Raw genomic sequence first — 22,254 nt, forward strand, 5'->3', positions numbered from 1 at the left:
GCAGTTACTGCTCCATGGCCATGCTGCCTGGTGCTTTTTGTTCCTACATGGATTCTTGGATTGCAGTAAGGGCCTCAGGCTTGTACAGCAGACACATACTGCCTGAGTTCTCTCTTGAGGATCCCGTGGGGATGCCACTTTATTTTAGCATTATTTATATACACTATTGAAAAGATGTTGTTTGAAGTTCCCCATTTCCATTGCAAATTTTCCCCAGGCCAACTTTGATTCAGGAATAGCTTCTTTTAGTATGTAAATGGAGTAAGACCTCGTACTTTCTAGAGCTGCTGTTTCTCTAAAGTACTCTGCTTCCGCTAAATCCTGAATATTAAACTGGGTCCACTGTGCTTTAACATGAACCAATTGATATTCTTGCAAGCAGTCTTCTGCTTTTATCTCCGTCCGGACTCTATGCTTCATTCTGCTAAGATGTTTTAGTTAGGTTCCACTGATATTAATGCCTCCCCCCATTCCAGCTGAGATCTGCACACCATCTTCTGAAGGAGACTCTGCCAACACATCATTAACTCTGCTTTTGTCTTATGCTGGTCACTTACAGGCACAGGAAGTATGATAGTAAAGTACCTACTTTTGTATGTGTCCACATAAATGTTGTCTTTCAACATTATCACCTTAAACTGAACAATCTGCTATTCTTCCCATATGCTCTCCTTTATATATGACCTGATGTTTCTTACTCTCTATGTTATGAGCTGAATAGTTGCACGGTGATTCCCTCCTTCCATTTGACTTAGTTCAGACCCATCTCCTTCCCCTGTCTATGCCCTTGACTATGTGTCTTTCATGTCATTGGAGACAAATGGAGGAGAACATGAGGAGAGAGACTATTTTATGGAGGTTTTGTGTGTTTCAGCAGCTTGCTTCTTTGGAGCTGCCTTAGTAATCATTACCTGGTTATACTCCAGAAAACCCCATCAGAGCAAAATCTAACTACCCAGCTCCACAACCCCTAGTGCACAAGGAATGAAGTCCCCCCCCCCCTTTTTCTTTTATGTGGCATCATTCAATTCCATTTCCCTTCCCGGATGCACTTAAGATATACACCATATATCTGCATAATGCCACAGACAATAGAGTATGTATTTATCATGACAATTTCCTGACAGATGGAAGTAAGGTATCTTAAAGAAAGGGGACTTTTCTGATTCTATCTAATACCCTAAGGCCTAGCAGAACATACGTTTCTCAAGACTCTTTGTATGTATTCCCTTAGGATATAGTCTGACAGGTACAATGCAGTACTGGCTAATAGAGTCCAAGATCAACTGATTAACTCACAGGTGTCTGAATATTAATGAGATTCAGTGTTGGCAGAGAGATTCACATTCTTGACAAGTGATTTCCTATCACGATTGCTCAAAGCAACGTCTTGTGGCTCTACACTATTACTGTAGTTACTTTTGACAAGAAAAGGTTTGCCTATTTGATAGTATGTAGTGCTTTTGGTATAAATTATCCTTTCAATTGATAGTTTTTAGTTCTTAAAACTCACCAGAAAATTCCTGAACTGGAAATGACTTAGGGATGGAGACGTGAAAACTCAGAGTCACCGACTCCTGTCTGTGTTCTTCCCTTCTCAACCATGGAGACATCCCGACTTCATAGTACCCTCACACAATCTGAGGTTGGCAGCCCTTCATAGATCTTCAAGCAGCCCTCATGTTTCTATTTTCTATCAGGGTTGTCAAGAATGTGAACCTCTCTGCCAACATTGAGTCTCATTAATATTCAAACATCTGAGAAGAAAAGTACCTCCGATCTCACTGAACTATGCCTAAGGAGAAGCCATCTCCAGATTATGACAGAAGAGTCTTATTTATGCATTCTATCTCCCTTTTGATAACTATGAACAGGCAAAGTGTCTATTGTTCTTAAAATTATCCCCATACACTTTGTACCATGATGCCTGCTCATTTCTGCTGTTCCCACTGCAGTGTTGTTTGGCCTAAATTTGCGCTCTACCTTTAAAAGAAAGAAAATGCGTTCGACCCTAAGAGCAGTGTTGTGGATTCACTGGTGTGTTTGGGATTTATCACTTTCCCTGCCTTGCAAAAAGAACAGCTAAGAAGGCCAGGCAACTTCCTAAGACCCGCACTCATAGAATCGCAACTGTTCGCTGTCAAGACACACCAATTAAAGCAAACCAGTTCTTCAGCTCCAAAGGCGCGAGTCCACAGCCCCGCCCGCCGCGTAGGACTAGGACCGCGCAAGCGCCCTGCAAGTTTCGGGCGAACCTCCAGTACCTGCGCCAAAGCGTCTAAAGCGGCCCCGCTGGCGAAAGCAAGTACACTGAGCTGCGCACGCGCGCTCCGCGCTGCCCACTCTGCCGGTCTTTCCCTTGTTGATTGACACTATCCTGAAAACCCAGGCATCACACTGCGCTTGCGGGAAAGGAGGAGGAGGGCGGGGCGCAGCTGTGGGCGGAGCCGGAGGCCGGGACCCAGCTGCGCGAGCGCACTAGTTCAGCCGGCAGGAAGCCGGGCGCGCGGGGGTGGGGCTGGCGCACGGGGGCGGGGCTCGGGCCGCCGCGCATTGTGCTGCGGCTGGCCGGCGCGGCAGGCCCCGGACCCGTGCGGTTCCCGGGCATGGTGAGCAAGGGGCTGCTGCGCCTTGTCTCTTCAGTCAACCGCAGGAGGATGAAGCTTCTGTTGGGCATCGCGCTGTTCGCCTACGCCGCCTGTGAGTGCGTGCACGGTGGGCGGGAGCCCATTCATTCCCGTACGGCGGGGAGCGGGCGCTGGGGCCGAGCGGCAGGCTGTTCAGGGCCGGGAACCGGTTCACCGCTTCCACGATGCTGAACTTGTGCAGTGGAGCCGCTGGCCGCTTTGCTTGCAGCCCGCTTCCGCGTAGGCCCGGCGTCGGATCGGTGGCTGATGTTGGGGCCTTTGCCCGGGACGCGGTGGTCTTATTCCCCGAGCTGTAGACACTGCAGACTCGCTGCGCTCGCCAGCTCGTACTGACCTGAGCCGCTATGCTGTCCACAGCATCCAGGATTGGGTTTAGGTCGAACCTGGAGGGTGCGGCGTGGGGACATCCTTGGGGACGGTGTTGGTAGGATAAAAATACTATAGTCATTGGGAGGGTCTCTGCTCCGACAGTTTGCTCCGCAGGAAAATTACTCAGCAGCCATTCTCCGTGGATGCCCTGTGTGGCCATGCTCTGATATCTTGGCTCACACTCCTCGCTCCCCCCATCCCCCGCCCCAGGTACTCCTCCAGCGTGTCGCGGAAGGAGGCACAGCATTGGGGGCGGGCGGGGAGGGTGTCATTGGATCCTCAGCCTGGCTGTCTTGAGGGTCCCTCAGCTTCTCAGAGGAGGCAGCACCAGGTTTTTCTTTTTTGTTTGTTTGTTTGTTTTTGTTGTTTTTGGGCTGTGCAACTGGGATATAACAGCTGCTATTAATACTTTACCAAGTACCAAAATTGGGCTAAAAATAGCTCTCAGAGCGAACTCCTTCTGAATCCTGGCCACCCAGGCAAGCATACTCAAATGAAAACTGCTAAGTAATGGAGTTTCCAGGGTCTGATTCCCAGGTGAGTAGGTACGTGGCGGAAAGTGAGTTCAGCTGATGGGATATAGGGGTTAGTAGGATGCAGACTGCCTGATACAGCGCCGCTGTTCCAGGAGGAGGAGGAGGAGCCAGGGAGCTCTAGAAAGGCTTCTGGTTGCTAGGAGAAGTTTCAGATCTGGGTTGCTTGGTAGATCTGATTGCTTTCTGCAAGGAAGGAAGAATTAGCTTCAAGTGTGATCTGTATTGAAAAAGGATGATGATTCAAGAAAAAGACCCCTTACAGCCGAGTAATTATTACTGTTTTATTAGTAATGCATAAGCTAGCTGAGTACTTAATTGTATGTATAGGTATGATTCTTATCCTGCCTGGGTAATATAGGTAAATATGGTTATTAATATTGTTTTATGGGTGGGAAAATTAAGAACATGAGAGATTAGCACCTTTATCAGTCTTAGAGGGCCAAGATTCATTCCAGCTGGAAAGGCAATGATCTGGGTCTGGAAGTCAGGTCTCTGGATAGCAGTTTCAGGGCTGATTTACTTAGGGAGGGATACTGAGGTAAGACATAGGTGTTTATAATTAATAAATCGGGAATTTATGAAGCCATAGCAAGAGTTTTAAACCAGTCATTCATTTGGCCAGCATGTTTCACTCAGTCTTTAACATTGTCAGTTGTTGACAGTGGCAGCAAGGCACAGCATTGAGTGCAGAAACATCAGGGTATTGGCATGACGGTACAGAATATAGACCCAGTAGTTCAGCACAGGGATTGCACTCTTGAGTGCATCAGAATCATCCAGTGGAGTTTTAAAACACATGGTTCTGTGTTCAGCAGGTCTGGGATGTGGCCTGATAACTTCCATTTTTGATAGCTTGGTTTAGTGACTAGTTTCTTGTTTGTCTTTTATTTTGTTTGTTCCACCCTGTAGTCTGGGGTGGCTTCAGATTGTCAGCACCCCAGAAATCCTTTTGAGGGAGACGGTGCTTTGAGAACCATTTGCTTGGAAAGAGAAGGTCATGAATCCAGTACTCATGTGAAAAAAAGGGTTCAGTTTACAAGCTGACGTGACGGGAGGGGATGGGTTAGAAATCAAGCACGTTAGATTCCTGGAGAAGCCAGGATGTGAGGTGAGAATGAAGGCTATGTAGGGGTTGACAGGAGAGAATACGCTCTAGAAAGAGCAGCACTTGCAGAGGTCCTTTGGCACTGAAGATCAAGTAGTACTCTAGTAATGCATGGAAGAGCAGTGTCCCGGGAGTGTGACATTGCAGCACAACAACGAGGCTCCCCAGGCTGGCGAGGACCAAAGCAGGCAGCTCAGAGAATGGGTGCTGAGTATACTGTGAGGATTTAAAGGCTGGTTGGAGACAATATTAGTAATGAGTGGTAGCAGTAAGTCTGAGTTGCTTTGCCACACAAATGTTACAGAGCTGCTGATTGGTCATGACAGGATGCTGAAAATGCAGTCTGGTGGCACCTGTGATTTTTTTTTTTAAATAAAGTACCTTTTATTATTTGACAGGTTCACATGTAAACAATGTTTCATCTAGTTACTGCAGCTGCAGTGAGTTCATGGTTACAGTGGTTGTGTCCTAAAGACAGCATTTTATTTCACATCACTCCTCCCCATCCTTCAGCCCTGTGGTTTGTTCTTCCCTCCTGTTGGGGCAGGGGTGATAATAGCCTTGTTTAGAGCTGAGCGATTGAGGGACTGATTGTCAGCACTGTGACCAGATCTCTTAACTGCAGAGAGAAGCTGCTCTGACCAAGGTTGAGGGCAACACTAACCAGTGGGTCTGAGCATACATGTTTAGAAGCAGTTGGACAACATGTCTTAGCAGAGCAGAAACACACACAGTATTAGGTTTGGCCCTGGAGCCTGCTTCTGAGCCATGGCCTTTTAACCAGGTTTATAGCACTAGGTCTGAGTCCAGTATTGTGGGGCAGGCTTCAAACCAATCCAGGGCAGTTACCCTCTGTAAGTTTTGTGACCTTGCAACACTGGCACATATTACATGGAAGGTTGGTATTACAGCATGAGGGTTGCCTGCAAGGATACCATCCAGGACGTATCTCCCCTAGGAGCCTGTGTACCACCCTTTGCCACTATGAAATTTAATTAACAGGGAGGATGATATCGTAGTGTTTCCAGCTTGATTTCTCTAAGTCCTGCAGCCAAAGTGCGTTGTCTTTAGCAGTGAGGTTTTATCATCTCGTTCTGGTATGCCTGCGTTTTTCTAATCTCTGTTTCTCCTTATTAATAATCCTACCCTCCTGTTACAGTAGAACTTCGCTGTCACCTCTTTGTAACAGTATACAAATATTCCCAGTTACAACACCTTCACCTTCAGTCTACTTTCTATAATTTTCTTCCGGCAGAGCTCAAGTTGTCTGAGCCCCCGTCTTTTCCCAGCCTTTGCTCTTGCTGCAGTAGACCTGCTATCCTTGCTCTCATACAACTTCCGTGCCAGGGTAGTTTGTATATGTCACCCTAGGCTAACTTAACATTGCACTTGAATTCTTTTCCCTAGCCTTTGCATCAGGTTGTGTAGTACTTAAGGCAGTATACATTGAAGGAGCCCAGTAACTCCCCAAGGAAATGGATTGAAATTCATTGCAACCTTCTATGTAGCCGGCACAGGTTCAAAATGCTTACCCATAGTGCTTTTGGTTTTCAGCATGGATAGAATTGAAGAAGATCTGATGAGTTTTTGCAAGGCTCGTAGTCAGAGAACCTCTGTAAGGTGTGTTAGTCAACAGCCTCCTCGGCTACCATCCTCCCTGCACATAATTTTTATGGTCTTGGTCTTATTATACTTCTGAATTTTATGCTTCTTGATTGTTTCAGATGGAGCTGAAACTCATGACTTCATTCTTTGGAAAGTGATCGGGTGTTTGCTTTCTTTTACCTCCACCATACACCCGCTTACCCTAGCCCTATGTCTACACAGTATATTTGAGCTCATTTGGCGTTTGTGTGTGTGACTTAATGCTGCTGGAGGAGAGCCATGTCCTGTGTCTTTGTTCTTGGCTATCTCTCCTGCCCCCCTTTAAATACACTTCTCTCTCTCTGTATTATGACTGATTTTAATTCCCCCCCCTTTTTTTTGTCTAGACTGTAAGTATTAGGGAATCCTTGTGTTGACACTTTCTAGAAGTGTGGCTGGGGACAGGCTGGCAGCCTCAGAGTTCCCATCTGCCTGGCTCTGCCTCTAGTCAGGTACTTTGACACTTTATCTAAAGTTCCCTTTTTAGCCTTAAATTTAGAGACTGAGTGAAGGTAGAATTCCAGAAAAGCATTTTTTTTTTCCAGGATTTGAAAGCATTTCCTATTCCTTCTCAGCTTCTAGTATTGTTTGAGAAGTGTGAAGCCAGTTCTAATGTTTCTGGAAAATGTCAGGCTCTGCCTTATACCCCTGGCAGGCAGTGTTTCCAACCTACTTCCTTTTCTCTGACAGCACTTTCTTTCTCTCTCCTTGGTGGCCTTGAATAGTGGCCATGTCCACAGCCTGCCAGGGACAGGGCAGACATTCGCACCTTTAGGCCAGTATTCTGATGTGAAAGTAAGCTAAGTTGTTCCTGTGGATTTGACAATGAGCCATGGTTTAGGTGATGGAGCAATTCAATTCCACTCTATCTTGTCCTTGAGACTGGCCTCTCACTGATGCGCTAGACGGGCTGGCCAGCAAGTGCATGGCTCCTCCTGTTTCTCCCTCCCTGGCGTTGGGATTATATAGACTGGCACTGCTGTGCGAGCTCTTTTACTTAGCTTCTGGGAACACAAGTTCAGGGCCTTCATGCTTGTGTGGCAAGTACTGTATCCATTGAGCCATCTCCTCAGTTTGTTTTTATTTGTTAAATATAGAATCCACTAAAGAGCTATGTGCTGCATTTGGTTGCTATGTCTTATATATTTCTGGAATGATCTTATACACACACACGCACACCCAATAGTATTTCTCATGACATTTGCCATTTCTGAAATTTAAAGCCCACTTCAGTTGTCCTATACAACACTCCAATTTTGGATTTATCTGATTGCTTCATTGTTGTTATTAAATTTGGTTCTACATTCTATTCTGGACTGAGGATATAGCTCAGTGGCATAGTGGTTGTCTAGCTCCAAAAACCACTTTTCCTAATTAATGCTTACTAACTGATATCCATCGGGACAAGTAATGTTGAGTTGGTTCTTCTGTGATCCAAACCTGATGGACTGGAAGGGCTAGCTGTCACATTGCTTCACTTTCAAGTGCATGTCCCAAACATAACTGCAGGGTGATTCTTGAGGCCGCAAGTATCTAGTTCTCCTGCCTGGTCTAGTATTTATATGGGAGGTTTGCAAGTGGTGATTTTCTAATTTAATTAATCCTTCTGCACTTACTGTTATCTTTTCTGGAACGAACTTTGTGTCCTTCCCTTTTCTCACACTCTGTGTTTTAGTTGCCAGTAGGTGACTGCCGTTGCCAAAACTAGTTAGCTTTAGAGCAAGAGAAATGTTTTCTGCCATCTTGTTTCGATGGGTGAGGGGAATAAAAAGATGTGTGAGGATTTGTGGAGGCCACCCCTTTTTGTTGATGTGTAATAATCTTCTGAACAGTGTTATATTTTTCTGGACCAGCATCCTAACAGAGAGGGTAGGGTTCCAAATGCTGCTGCAGCTGATAGACTTTCTGTACAGGCTTCCACCAGCTTTGTGAGATGTGCCCTAACCTCAAGGACGTATTTGCATTTTTTTTTAAATGCTAGTGTGAAAACGGGAATCATGGTTTTCTTTTGTGGGCTTTTAGATTCATTGATGAAAGTTCTTAAAATAGACTCAAAAAGAAATTCAATGACTGTTTTATTAGAGAGAAGAAAACAACAGGGCAAGCAAGCTATAAATCCCCACAGCTACTGGGAAGATGGGGATAGAAGAGAGAGTCCTGGAAAGTAGGTGGGCTCAGTGGTGGAGGACTGTACGTAACTGCACTGCAGTGGTGAGGTTTCTTTAGAGAGAGTGAACAGTATCTTCAGTTGCTTAGGATTTGGGCCAGTATCTGGAAATAGAGAGGAGGAGAAAGAAGTTACAGTTTATGAGTTAGACTGCAGAAAGTGGGCAGGCTTAGTAAAGAAGCAACTTGAGAGAGAGTGAGGAGGCAGAGGCAGATTGTTCCGAGATAACAAAAAGGCCCAGAGTGTCCTGGTTTGCAAGCTTAGAGTTTTGACCAGTATCCAGAAATCAGAAGGTTACACTTGAATTAGAATTCCAACAAGCTAGCTGTCTTAGAGGGCTTACCAGTAAGGTTGATAAGCACCTGCATGGAGGGAAGGACTCTGGGATGTGTGTGTACATACATCTCATTAAAGGGTTAGTTATTGTTGTCAACTTTCATGAAGGGTGAAGGGGTGGTCTTCTGGGCAGGTGATTGACAGGCCCATTTGAATTAACCCTTAAGAAAGCAAGCAACAGTGTCTTTGTAATGTATAATTTGGAGGAAGTTTGGAAGGGCAAGTCTCTACCTAGAGCCAGAGATGGGGCTTAAATTTTTCTTCTATTGGCTTCCAGGATTGTTATGCCAGTGCTGCCTTTGGTGGTTTGAATGGGAATGGCTCCCGTATAGATGGAGGAACTGTTCTGGGGAACATTAGGAGGTGTGGCCTTGTTGGACTGGTGGTGGGCTTTGAGCGTTCAAAAGTCCAAGCCATTCCCAGTCTCTTGCCTCTCTTTCTCCAGCTTGTGGATCCGATGTAAGCGCTCAGCAGCTACTTACTGCTTCAGTGGCGTGTTTGCTGCTGCCGTGCTCCCTACCGTGAGGATCTTGGATTCAGCCTTTGAAACTATAAGCTTACAGTGAAATTATTCCTTTTATAAGTTGCCCTGGTCATGTTGACTTTTCACAGCAATAGAACAGTAATTAAGACACCACCTAACACTATTCCTCATAGTTTTAATCTGTACTTTTCTTATTTCAGATGTTTGAAATCTGTTGACATGCCTTTTCTGTTGAGTTTGTAATATATTTTCCTCTCATTTGTTGGGAGTCTCTGTTAGGGTGTTAGCTGCCCTTTGTGTTGTAAATGACAGTGTCTCAAGCTTGGTGTGATAGAATACAAGGATATGTTGGTTTTTGCTCTAGGTTCTTGGTACAGTTGTCCTAAACCCTTGGGATATTCTGAGTGACAGGAATGTTTTCTGCCCCCTTTTAACGTACTCAAGTTTATGCCGGTGAGTTGGTTTAGTCTGGGACCCAAGTTCCCCCAAACAGGCTGGTCATAAAAAAGACTGCCATTGAACTAGGAGTTTCAGACCCACTCACTGGACCTACAGTGCTGGACACTGAGCTTGGTACAGTGAGATTTGAATTTCCTGGTTGGGTTGGTGAAGCTGCGCAGAAGGCATTGGAAGGCATGGACGCTCCCCAGTTCTTCTAACCTTGGCTTATGCTGCTGCTTCATTCGACTTTCTGGGTATATACTTTATAAACACACAGGCAAACTATTAATTATAAACAGAGTGTTCTTGGAGTTGTGTAGCTACTCTTACACTGGGGGAGGGGTCACAGGAACTCCTGGTTTGCAGTTGGTAAGATGCACAGGGAGCCTCAGATCACAGGTTTTTCAGATGAGACCAACTCCATAGCCTAAAAAGCCCTTTGCCTGTGAGGTCCTGATGGCAGAATAAATTCCTTTGTTGGGAATCCAGGTTGGCATTTAGAGAGTTGGTGAGTGGTTTCCTGGAGTGGGAAAAGTCTGCACATTTGATATCAGAAGCAGGGTTTAAGATCTGCAGCTCTCCACTGTCAACAGTGTCCTGTTTCTCATGTCATTCTTTAGAGCTTGGTCAAGATAGAGTGCCAAGTGCCTCAGAGAAACAGGCTGCCAAGGAACAGGGCATTCTCAGTCAAGGGCAGCATTCAGATGCTGGACAGCGTTTGGATATTGGAGGTGAAGGTAAAGGGAACCTGAGCAAGAGCTACAGGAGGCAGGGCGTGAGGAGTCTGAGTGCTGGGGTCCACAAAGGCAGCACATGGAAGATCAGTGGGCTTGGTCAAGAGTCTCCTATTGGCCTCTCCGCCTTGAACGTTTCCTCTTGTGGGTGCTGCCTGGTAGTGGTAGACCTACTGGAGGGTGTTAGCCCTGGCACTACAGGCCATAGCTGTGGACTGACCATGGTCTGGAATTCAGATGAGAAAGTGGAGTCCTGGGAAGTGATTGTGTCATAGCATTGGATGTCTCATGAATATTAATTTCCCAGAGAGCTGGTTTGCAAGTCCCCATGTAACTACATGTTAAGAACATGCTATTCATGATCTATGAGCTCTCATAAGACAAATGCCTGTTTATCCTCATGGTTCCTAGCCTCTGACCTGTATGAAACACAGTTAAGTTGTTTATAAGTCATGAAGTCTGTGGAACTTGGTCACAGCTGCCTGAGGTGACTCACAAATCCAGGAATGTTTGTTGTGAAGTCACAGGGCTCTCATGAATAAGCTTCTAGTTACTGAGCCAAGTCACCAGATTCTCTGTGTGCACTGAACACACCTTTGCCTTTTAAAAATGTCTTTATATTCTGCAAATGTGATGGTTTTAAGAACACCTGAGAGAGTAGACTTGAGCATCAAGGGAAGGAAAGGGCAATCTTTTTAGGACTGTCTTTTTGGAAAGTGATTTTGTTTGTCCTTGAGGAAATTCTACCTTGAGATAAGCCTTGCTATTTCCTTTACAAAATGAAATGTCTATGCGCTGTGTTTTCCAGGGATATATAAGTACTTAAAACCTATTGTGCAGAAAAGGCCAGTATGTATAAAGCACTGAAGGTTTTTATTGATAAGTAACATGGAAACAAAGGCCCTGCTGGGGTGGTTTTCACGTGAAGAGACTTGCAGGCCAGAAGGGCAGCAGAAGCTCTGCTGAGGTTGACTTTCAGATTTATTGACCAGTTTCTTTCGCCTTCCTGGTTTAGCTATTTTGAGTTTCTTTAACCAAAATAAATAAGTAAAGTAGAACAACAACTGAAACCACGTGGCCTCTTCCAACAGCCTGGTTTTCAAAGGGAATTGGAGTGTGCTAGAGAAGACAAACAGTGTTGTCAGGCTGTTGAGATCTTGCCGTGGTATTTTTAGGATCTTTGAGCATTTTTAGAGCATTTTCAGACACTGCAAACAGAACATGACAATGCTCACTGACATAAATACTGTAGGTGCTGGGGTCTCATTTATGTCTTTGTTGTAAAGAAGGGAGAAGGGAGCTTGGGTATGTCAGCAGCAGCAGACATAGGTGTGGGGGTGGTTCAGCTTTAGTCCTAACCCTGACATGCCCACTGGAGCTCAGGATAGGCAGGTCTTGTGGGGTGACCGTGAACTAACGTAAAGGGTCCTCGAAAGGAGACTCTGGCAAGTTGAGATCTTTTTCTTTTCCTAGTTTCCTTTGTGATTGTGTAGTTTACTTCTAATGCCCTGTTTATTTATACCTTAATTACTTAAAAATCCACAGTGGCTGTCCTCGGGTTCTAAATATGGTGCAGTAACCCCCCTGTCTCGTTCTGGAGAAGGAGTGACAGCCCACTGGGTCACCTAGGTGTCTTAAAGTGAGGAGTTGGATTGGGGTGTGCTCTAGTTTACTGATGGGGAAACTGAGGTATACAGCAGTTAAATATTTTGCTCTGGTCTAGACTGGCAGTGACTCTCTGTTGTATCATGTAGGGACCAAAAAATTCCTATGACATTTTTTAGCTTTTAGGTAGGTTTGTTTTAAAATGATGATAAAATATACTGTATAACATAAAATTTACCATTTCAGCTGTGTTTTTATGTGTTAGGATCTAGTCCAGCCTGTATTTTTAACTATTTCTAAATATATTGTTGAGCAGTGGTATGTATTTTCACATGATTTTATATCTAGTCCCCAGGACATTTTCATGTTTCCTAACTGATGCTGTGAACCTGTTTATACCTCCCCCAGCCCTCTCTCCAGCTTCAGGAAGTTGTGCTTTCTATTATGTGAATATGATCATAAAAGAATTTCCTTTTAATGTATTCTCACACTGTGTGTATGAATGTGTGTGTGTATTTGGCTGGCTTATTTATTTAGGTTCATCCACATTGTAGCATTAGAATTTTCTTCTTAAGTCTAAGTGACATTCTACTGTGTTTGTTTATCACATTCTGTTTATTCATTCATCAGATCATAAATACTTAGGTTGCTTCCACTTTTATACTGTTGAATATGATGCTGCATGGGCATACTTGCTTTCAATTATTTTTTATTCATTATTTGAGAATTTAATAATTCATGCAGTGTATTTGATTATGCTTACCTCCCACTCCTCCCCATAATTCTTTTTTCTTTTAATAAATTTTATCTATATTGGTGATTGTGTATACAATCTGGTATGTGTATGAAGGTCAGAGGATAACTTTTGGGGAGTCAGTCTGTGCCACGTAGGGTCTGTTCATATTGTTGAGCACCCCTGTGGAAAATGAGCCTAGAGTGGCTCCTCAGTTAGGGTACAGCCCTGAGGGTCCTACTAGTGGAATGAGGAGCAGGTGCAAATTGTGCCCCTGGTTACTTGGTTTAGAGCTGGTTCTCCTAGACCCCCTTTCCCACATTCTGGCCATCTTTGCCCCTGTGAACTCAAAATGAAAAGACTGATTTAACCATTCAAAATGTAAGGCTTTAGTCTAAATTTTCTGTAAATCTACAAATAGAAAAATAAGCACTTAGCATGTGAAAGGTGGAGTGAGAAATCCACAGAGGACGGTCACGGTGCCCAGAATTTACACGTAGAGGAATGTTTTCCTGTCCTGAAAAGGCCCGGTTCAGTTCTGCATCTAGACAGGTCTCTGTTTTGGCCCTCAAAAAAAACTTCTGTAATTCCTTTCCTCTGTAGATGTCTTTTTGTTTGTATTTTATTCTCCCAGTGAATTTCTTTGCTTTCCCTCTGAAGATCCAGTAGCAATCCTGATACATCTTCAACAGCAAGCAGGAGTATTAGCCTCAAGGCCTAATACATTAAAAAATAAAGTTCTCCTTCTCTTCTGTGCTCATTCTGTGCTCATTCTTGGTATATTTTCCCATGTTATTCTTAAATGACATGTTCATGTTGATCTGAATATTCTGGGTCTGTTTGGATGGCAGGGCTCTTTTAGATCAGTAAGGGTCAGCCGAATTTATTTTCTCTCATGACTAGTTCCCCCACCCCGAACCCCTACTTTTTTTGCCTCTGTATTTTACAACAGTTTCTTTGAAGCCCTGTCTAGTGGGATGGTGATGCAGGTGGGTATCTGTTAGGAGAACATCAGTGTTTGTCACCATTTTCTGCATCAGCAACCTGACAGACAGGCTGGAATGGCTTGCTCTGTGCTGGGCCCCCCAGGTCCTGCCTTCCACTCCTGAGTCTTTAGTTTGTACCCTAGTATGTTGAGTTCACTTGAGCTTTGCCAGCACCAGAGAAACGGGAGAACAGTGCTTTAATAACGCTCCCACAGACCCTAGCTGATGCTGGGCGATTGAGGAGAATTTCTTTTCCTTTCTTGTTCTCTTTTTAACAATTCCAGTTTCATAAGAATCTCTAAGGAGATAGTATTCCTTTAGTAGCATCAAGGGAGGTATAGTTCCATTCTTTGAGAGAAAATATTGCCTCATGTCCTAGGGTCCTCCTATAACTGTTTAACCAACAAAAGTGAGAGAAATAGTGTGGTTGCATTTCCTGAGGCACCCAGATTTGTGTTGGTATTTGAGGCACCTTGGATAGGGCGAAGGAGAGTTTATATTCCTCATCACTTGATACTTGTGTCTTGATACCTGCAAAATCAACTATTTGTTGATTGTTTTAGACTGAGTCTCACCATGTAGCCCAGAAGCTGGCTGTATAGCATGGCTGGCCGCAGATTTATGATCCTCTTGTCTCACTCTCCTAAGCACTATAATCTTAAGTGTGAACCACCAGACCTGGCTCTTCAAAGTAGTTTTGCTTTTTGGAGGTGAAAAGTTGTTAGATGTATTTCTTTCTGTTTCTTCCTACTGCCTCCACTAAATTTGATGATGTTCTCTAAACTTTCAGGTGTAAAGACTTGGGATGTGTATGTGTTAAGAGGAGATTCCACAGACTAGAATTTTGAGTATGACACAGGATGGAAATGTACCCTAAGACTCATGCATGTCCTGCTGCAGATGGCAGGAATGATGTGTCTTTGTGGCAGAGATTTGCAGACAGAATGAAAGTCAGTTCCAGATCTAGGAATTAGTCACATAACTGTTATGAAGGCTCATTTCCAGCAAGCTTTTTCTCTGTAGGCCGGTTACTGCTGAGCTCAAGGTTAAGTTGGATAGTCTGGGAACTAGGCTCCTAGGGCTAAGGGCAGATTGCAGCTTGGATAGGAAGGTTCTGGGCTTATGGAAAATTTACATTATCTCTGAGATTCAGTTTTAGTTTATAATGTCAATATTCAGGTAACCCAGGACACTTGGACAGTCTGTTTCCCTTCTAGCCAACCCAGGTGCCCTCCCTGTAGGCATCGGCATGAGTCGTCCAGGTAGCCTCCTTTGCATTCTGTATCTCTAAACAACCTTTAAGCACTTTTAATGTGGTGATGGCTTTAGACCATCAGCTCTTCTGAGACTTGCCATCTTTCTGTATGGGGGAAAGCCTTCCATGCAGAGTGCATCTCACTCATCTGATGGTCGCACAGAACTCAGGTAGACGTACAACCTACTGTGTCCTCATTTAAATGGAAAGAAGCCTTTGCATGAGTGGAGCTTCAGCCTGAGAGTTCCACTCCTGCAAACTGGTTCTATAGCATCCAGGATTTAACTGTAGCTTAAAGCCTGACTCAGGGGTTCCAAGGTCTGCTGTTTTAAAGTTCTTGTTACCATCTGTACTAATTAGGGTTCTTTATAGGCACTCTCCCACTATAATTATAAGACGAATGTATTAGACCAGCTTACTGAAGCAATACTCTGGAAATAGTAGCAATAGCTGCATTATACTAGAGAAGACCAAGAACCTGGTATTTGCTTAGTTCTCGAGGCTGCTGCCTCAGCAGTCCCAGTCTGATGCCAAAGACCTGGAGGATTCCTGGAGAGCCACTGATCCTCAGCCCACATCGGCAGGAAGGAAATTCTCATTCTAATATCTGAAAAAAAAATCAGCAGCATTACAAAATAAATTAATTGGGTAGCAAGAGGCAATGCCAACTGAACAAAAGGCAAATGATTTCTTTTTTCATAACCTCTTTACCTAAATGTGTCATCCACATTTGGGGTGGGTCTTCCCACACCAGTCAAAGGTAATTGAGACAATTCCTCAGTTGACACTCTGTTCAGAGTAGGGCTTTTGGAAGTTGATATTTAAAAGCAGTGGTCACACCAGTTTCATTCTTTGCTAATATAATTTATATTATGTGCAGGTGGTTTGCACAAGGATGTGTCTTCCCTGTGCAGGTGAGGGCTGAACAGTGGAATGGAAGAAGGACCCAAAAGGAATATCTGTCAGACATTTGAGATCTGGGAACTCCAGACGCAGGGGAAAAAGGGATTGGTGGTCTTTTTGTGAAGAGAGTATTTGGCGTGTGATACCCTGGTTATAAGCCAGAGAAGTGGTAGTAGAGCCTTATCACAGGTGCTCAGGAATAGGAGACATGGGAATTCTGGGGTTCACCTGTGTGGTAGGAAATCTCCCACACAGTCTAGAGTATTTGAACATTTCATCTTCATTAGGAGATTCTGTTTGGGAAACTTAGGTGGTGTAACCTTGTTAGAGGAAGTGTGTCACTGGACAGTCTCGTGGTAGTTGTAGTTTGCTTTCTCTGCTTGGTGCATATAGTAAAGGATGTTCACTCTCAGTACTCTGTTCCTGATAACATGCTTGCCTCATCTCCACCTAATGGACTCTTATCCTTCTGGACCTGTAATCCCAAATAAACCTTTAGTTCTAGAAGTTGGCATGGTGCTTTATCACAACAGAAAAGCAATCTGAGTTTGGAGGGAACATTGTACTGTAGTGACCATGCGGGACTTGGCTGTGCTGAGAGTAGGACAGTAGTTTCACATAATCAGCAGCCTTAGATCATGCACGTTCTAGCACTCAGGAATGGTGCAGAGCGAGCTTGCCTCAGCATCTCCCTGCTTTCCATTAGAAAGACCTGTCTGTGTTGGGATACAGATCATTTGAGGATGTTAAGTGCAAGTATGATGGAAGAAATCAGAAGGTACTCTCGATTAGGGAGGCTGCTATTACAATGATAGTAAATTACTCCATGAGTTTTGAAGGGAAATTCAAACCATAGCAGTAGGAGTTCATGATGTAAGCCTAGGTAGGGGCTATGAGCTATGAGCCACTGATAACGGTTTTGTAACTGGGATTCAGGACTTATCAGCAGGGGCTGGCTAGAGGTTGGGACCTACAGGGACAGGCTAGAGACACAGGGAAGTCTGATAAGTCTTTTGTTGCGCAGGAAACACACAGAATATACAGAAACACACAGTCACAGCTTTCAGTCACCGTTGTCATGAGGTAACCTGTTTGCACACACACACAGACCTGCTCTGTGAGGATAGAGGAGGCTGCAGATAGAGTGTGGGCAGCCCTATTCAGTGAGGTTCCTGTTGCCTGACCTTTTAGCACCTCAACTTTGTCTCTAGTAGGAAGTAGAAAAGAGAAGCTATTGTGTTTCTGCATATCTCCTCCCCTTTTCAATTTGAAGGATGAAACCCAACATCTCGAACCTTTTGGCTGGTTAGACCAGAAGTTCACTGTTGCTCTTTCTTGTTGGGTGTTCTCTTCTGCTGGGGGAGAGGATTTTAATTGGGTCACTAGAGTTCATCCATGGTTTTAATCACATGTTTACCATCATACAGTCTTTGCCTTGTTGGGGTTTTGAAGCTATGCAAGTCCCATCTTCCCCAGGAGCAGCTGATGTTTCATGGTAGTGTGTGTGTGTGTGTGTGTGTGTGTGTGTGTGGGGATAATCAGTTAGGTTGTCAGCAGCCTCATTCACTGGGTGGACGAGATCTCCTCAGATCTATGTCTTGTTCCCTCCTGTGTCTAAAGACAGTCTGCCTGTGTGAATCGGTTACTTTTGATGAGCGTGGTGGGTTGGTTGTAATGCAGCTCATACTTGCTTCTGTTTCAGTGCTGGAAATGATGGCTGAACATCTGTGGGTTAAAGGGGGAGAAGGGTCCAGCTGTACTTGGATTCAGGCAGTTTCACCACTCTAACTACCATTGTATTGTATCATGGCCTTTGTGGGTTGGGAATTCATGTCTGGAGCTTAGGTCAGATTGAATCAGACAGCCACTGGGAAGACTCACCAGCACATGGCTTCTTGGCTAACTCTGGAATGACACACTCAGCACTGGCTGTCAGTGTGTCCACATACTCTCTGGCCAGGCTTCTTCCACGACTCAGCCCCCGGACTTACTCTCCTAGCAGGTGAGGCAGCAGACTGTGCCCAGCTTCAGAAGTCACTTCTGTTCTTGTAGTCAAAGCAGCACAGACTCCATGGAGTTCAGAGATGGGGCACAGAGCTACAGACTGTTGGGACAAGTATTATAAATGCAGTCTTGGAGTCCCTGTGATGACTTTAATGAGAATGGGCCCATAGGCTCATATATTTGAATACTTAATCCCCAGTTGGTTGAACTGTTTGTGAAGGATTAGGAGATGTGCCCATGTTGGTGTAGGTTTGACATGAGCATGGGCTTTGAGGGTTGGTTTTTTTTTTCTTTTAGCTGAAAACATATAACAAATTTTAATTTTACTGTTAACAACTCCCTAAGAAATAAATATAGAATGAATAGCCCTATGTGCAATAAAAATTGTATTTTAAAAGTTCAGAGCTAACCTCATCTCACCAACAGGAAGAAAATGGCTTTTACTTAACACAGTACTAGACACAGCCAGAACAACTAAGTAACAAAAAGAATTAAAAGACACTCAAAATGGAAAAGAAGTTTAAAATGACTGTTTGCAGACAGTATAATCTTACATATAATAAGTCCCCAAAACTCCACCAAAAAAACCATTAAAATGAATCTAAAAAACCAGTTATTTCACAATCTAACAGCGAAATATAACAATCAGCAGTCTTTCTAAATAGTGATTCATGCTGTTCATGAAAACAAGATATCTGGATTTTCCTCACTTATTTGCATCTTTTATTTATTTCATCAGTGCTTTATAGATTTCAGATGTACATTTTCTTGATTTTATGTATAACTTTTTTATTTTGGTAAATGAGATTATTTTCTTGGTTTTGCCTGTGGGACTTTGCGGTTTTAACTCACATCATTCCCAGTTAGTATACTTTTTGCTCACTCTGCTTATGGATCAGATACAAGCTCCTGGTTACTGCTTTAGCACCGCGCCTGCCTGCTGCCATGTTCCAGAGCAGGATGAGTGCAGCAGCATTGTTCTGGAGCTTCCTCTGCCAGTTATACTTGAAATGAGTTCAGGGTACCCTCTGTTTGTACAATTTCTATTCTAAAGTAAAGTGGCCTGAATTAAACTGAGTGGTCACAATAGCTGCTCATCTTCCTGAACTGCTGAGTGTCCTCCATATGGGAGTAGGCTTACTGCCCACCAAGGACTTCCTTTAGATTAATGACACCCTGAAACACTTGTCATATGGCATCAGAGTAAGGGATTAGCTTCAAGGATAGTTTTAGAAATGAGCATAGTGCCATTCTTCCCTGCAGATAGTTTTTAAGTGAATATAAGTAAGGTGTGTGTGGTAGCTTATACCAATAATCTTAACACTCAAGTATTTGAGGTAGGCAGATTACTACAGGTTCTAGTTGGCTTGGGCTACATACTAAGACCCAGTTTCAAAAACAAACCATTCAGGTAGAAGGTGGTAGTGCACACCTGTAATCCAGAAGCAAGTGGATCTGTGAGTCCAGGGCCAGCTGGCGCTACATAGCAAGTTCCTAGCCACTCAGGTCTGCATAAAGAGGCCGAATGGAAAAAAAAGAACAGAAGTTTTAGAAATGCTTCATTTAGTATATCTTCTTTTAGTTTTTCATATTTCTTACTTTCTTCCCACTTTAATGTGCTAGTATAATTTTTCCCTACTACTTCCCTCCTCTTCTGCTTGGGAAGTTTTGGTGTTTGTTTGGTATCCCTTATCTAAAATAGCTTGTTGCCAGACGTGTTTCAAATTTTTTTTTTTAAAGAGGAATATTTGCATGTCCTTGAGTTGTGTTAGGAAAGGAACTGACTCTAAACACAATGTTCATTTGTTTCTTACATGTGCAGTATGAAAATAATTTTATACAGTATTCTAAATAATGTTCAGCATGAAACTGACTTTCATGGTATGAAATTTCCTGATTGTAGTAACATCATGCCAAGGCTCAACGTTTCATTTGGGCACATTTCAGATACCAGATTTTGAATTGGGGATTCTCAAGATTTTTATGTGCTTAGATCATGTATGGTAAGATGTCATCGTTGCGTCAGGACTAATTCTATGCACTTAGAGGCTGTGCTCAGGCACCTGATAACCTGCCTGTCAGGTGCCTGTGACCAGAGAGGATGAGAACTGAAGGGAGTGGGTCAGGGCTGAATGAAGTGTAGCCCAGTGGGCTGCTTTGGGCTCTGGCTGCATCAGCATCATGCATAAAGAGAGCTTGGACTGACCTCTGGGTCTTTAAGGCGTGCGATTCTTTTGCCCTTCCTCCCTCTTCTACTCCCTCCCTCCCCCCCCCTTCCCTGTCCCCTCCCCCTTTCCTCCCTCCCTCCCTCCTTTCCTCCCTCTCTCCTTTCTTCCCTTCTTTCCTCTCTCTCTCTCTCTCTCTCTCTCTCTCTCTCTCTCTCTCTCTCTCTCTCTCTCTGTTTTAAAGGAATGAATCAGAATGTTGAGGACAAAATGTTTTTCAAAGCATATCCTTAAATTCCAAATGCCAGAGCTACAAGAATACATGGAAATTTTAATTTCTACTTTTTATAGTCTTCATTTTTCTGAAAATAGAGTATATGTTTTATTGTCTTTGTGAATGCTAATTCTTTTAGTGAACTTTGAATAGAATTTAAAAATTAAAATTGATCAGTTGGAATCCCTGAATATTGTAGATTTAAATACTAATATATATATTTTTTTCTCCTTTCTCTTGCAGCTGTTTGGGGCAACTTTGTTAACATGAGGTAATTGTTTTTAATTGCTTGGGCATTATGGTGGGGTTTTATAGACGGGTCATGGGTTAATTGAGTATTTTTTGATGACGCCGTTATGCTGTTTACACATCTGTGTGTTTCGTGTCTTTTGTGGGTGTTCTCAAGGGATACAACTGATTTTAGAGTTTATCTCGGCAAAGTTGAGATGGAAACGATGGTCACTCAGCGTTGCTTGCCTCCATCCTCCTCCTCCCGTAGATGCACACAGTTGACAGTCACATGTAAAGTGCATCCTGGTGCATTGAGTGGGAACATAGGCCTACTGCACACTTCTTCTATACGGATAATATCTTAGAGAAATCATGGTTGCCTTTTTGCCTCAGGGAGCCAGCTACAGGTTGAGTTTTCCTTATCTCCGAAATGCTTGGGACCAGAAGCATTTAGATTTTAAAGGGGTTTTACTTATTTTCTTTTTCATATTTTGGAATATTTTTGCTTGTAAAATGAAACTGTGTTTCTTACACATAAACAGCCTGAAGGTGATTTTATAGATACTTTTGGTGAGCCCGTGTTTCGACTGGACTTGTCACTTGATGTGAGCTGTGTGCTTATTGTGTTTCAGGGTATTTTGGGACGTTTGGAGTTTCAGATTTGGGATGTGTAGTCTATATTAGATGTGGCTTAGTTTCCTAAGTTGCCAGTATTAGAGCCATTCATTACTGAACTGGCTTTATTATTATTTTTTTTAATAAGCTGGGGGAATACTTGTAAAGATCCAAGTAAGAATTCTTGTGTACCAAATTAAAAAAATAACACATCAGCTGAAGAATAATAAGTTTCATTGTCTAAGCAAACTTGCTACTATAGAACAGTTTTCTGTTTAAAGAAACATTTGCCCTACTTTGTCATCTCCTAGTATCAGTATATGAAACAGTAGCTGTTTGAGATCTTTAAGCCTCTCACAAGAGGCAAGCTGGCTTCCTAGCTCCTAGCAGCCTCTTCTTGTGGAGTTGGTTTTGTAAGTCGGGTGGGGCTATGTTGATCTGATTCCCGCGGCCAGTGTATGTCCCCTAACAAAGGTGGCTGTGTGTGGAGACGTGGAGCGCACAGGTCTCATTTAGAGGTATTCTGTTTTCACTTGGAATAACTCCATTTTGTGTTAGATCCCCGAGAAAGCCCAGTAGAAAAACACAGACGCCTATCGACAGTCTACACGTGCATCATAACATTTCTTGTTGGGTGTAACATAGGTGAGATTATTTAGTTTAATAGAAACAATCTGTTGGGTAAAACCACTTGTTCATAAACCTGTGGAGACGTCATCACACTGTCTTATTGGTGACCATCTTGAGCAAAATGGGCAGAGGGTCTATAAGTAGGATTTGTTTTGGGCTAACATCTTGAAGGCACAGAGTTTTTCAACTGATCTCAGTTCTGTAGCTTTCTGCTTAACAGGTCTATCCAGGAAAATGGTGAACTAAAGATCGAAAGCAAGATTGAAGAGGTTAGTCTATTTTCTGCTTTACTTCTATTTTATTTGTGTATCTGTGAATCTTCCTTCCTTTGTGATACTGTTTAGTGCTTTTGAAACTCAAAATACCGTTCTATTTGGTAAGGGGACTTT

The 22,254-nt window shown here is 43.5% G+C and overlaps 1 protein-coding gene across 2 annotated transcripts in view; it reads left to right on the forward strand.

The window, feature by feature from the left end:
- The first annotated feature begins 2,517 nt into the window (after window positions 1-2,517).
- Window positions 2,518-22,254, forward strand: part of Uxs1 (UDP-glucuronate decarboxylase 1) — a 69,795-nt gene continuing 50,058 nt past the window's right edge. Inside the window, exons 1-3 of one of the 2 annotated variants that reach the window (XM_028789439.1) lie at window positions 2,518-2,700; window positions 20,633-20,660; window positions 22,071-22,134. In XM_028789439.1, coding sequence (XP_028645272.1) covers window positions 2,607-2,700; window positions 20,633-20,660; window positions 22,071-22,134 — 186 coding nt within the window. In that variant the 5' untranslated portion in view covers window positions 2,518-2,606. The remainder of the gene's footprint in view (window positions 2,701-20,632; window positions 20,661-22,070; window positions 22,135-22,254) is intronic. The other variant, XM_028789441.1, reaches the window with a different exon arrangement.

This window comes from Grammomys surdaster, unplaced genomic scaffold, assembly GCF_004785775.1.
Source record: "Grammomys surdaster isolate TR1022 unplaced genomic scaffold, NIH_TR_1.0 125833, whole genome shotgun sequence".
In the NCBI taxonomy this organism is placed as follows: Eukaryota; Metazoa; Chordata; class Mammalia; order Rodentia; family Muridae; genus Grammomys; species Grammomys surdaster.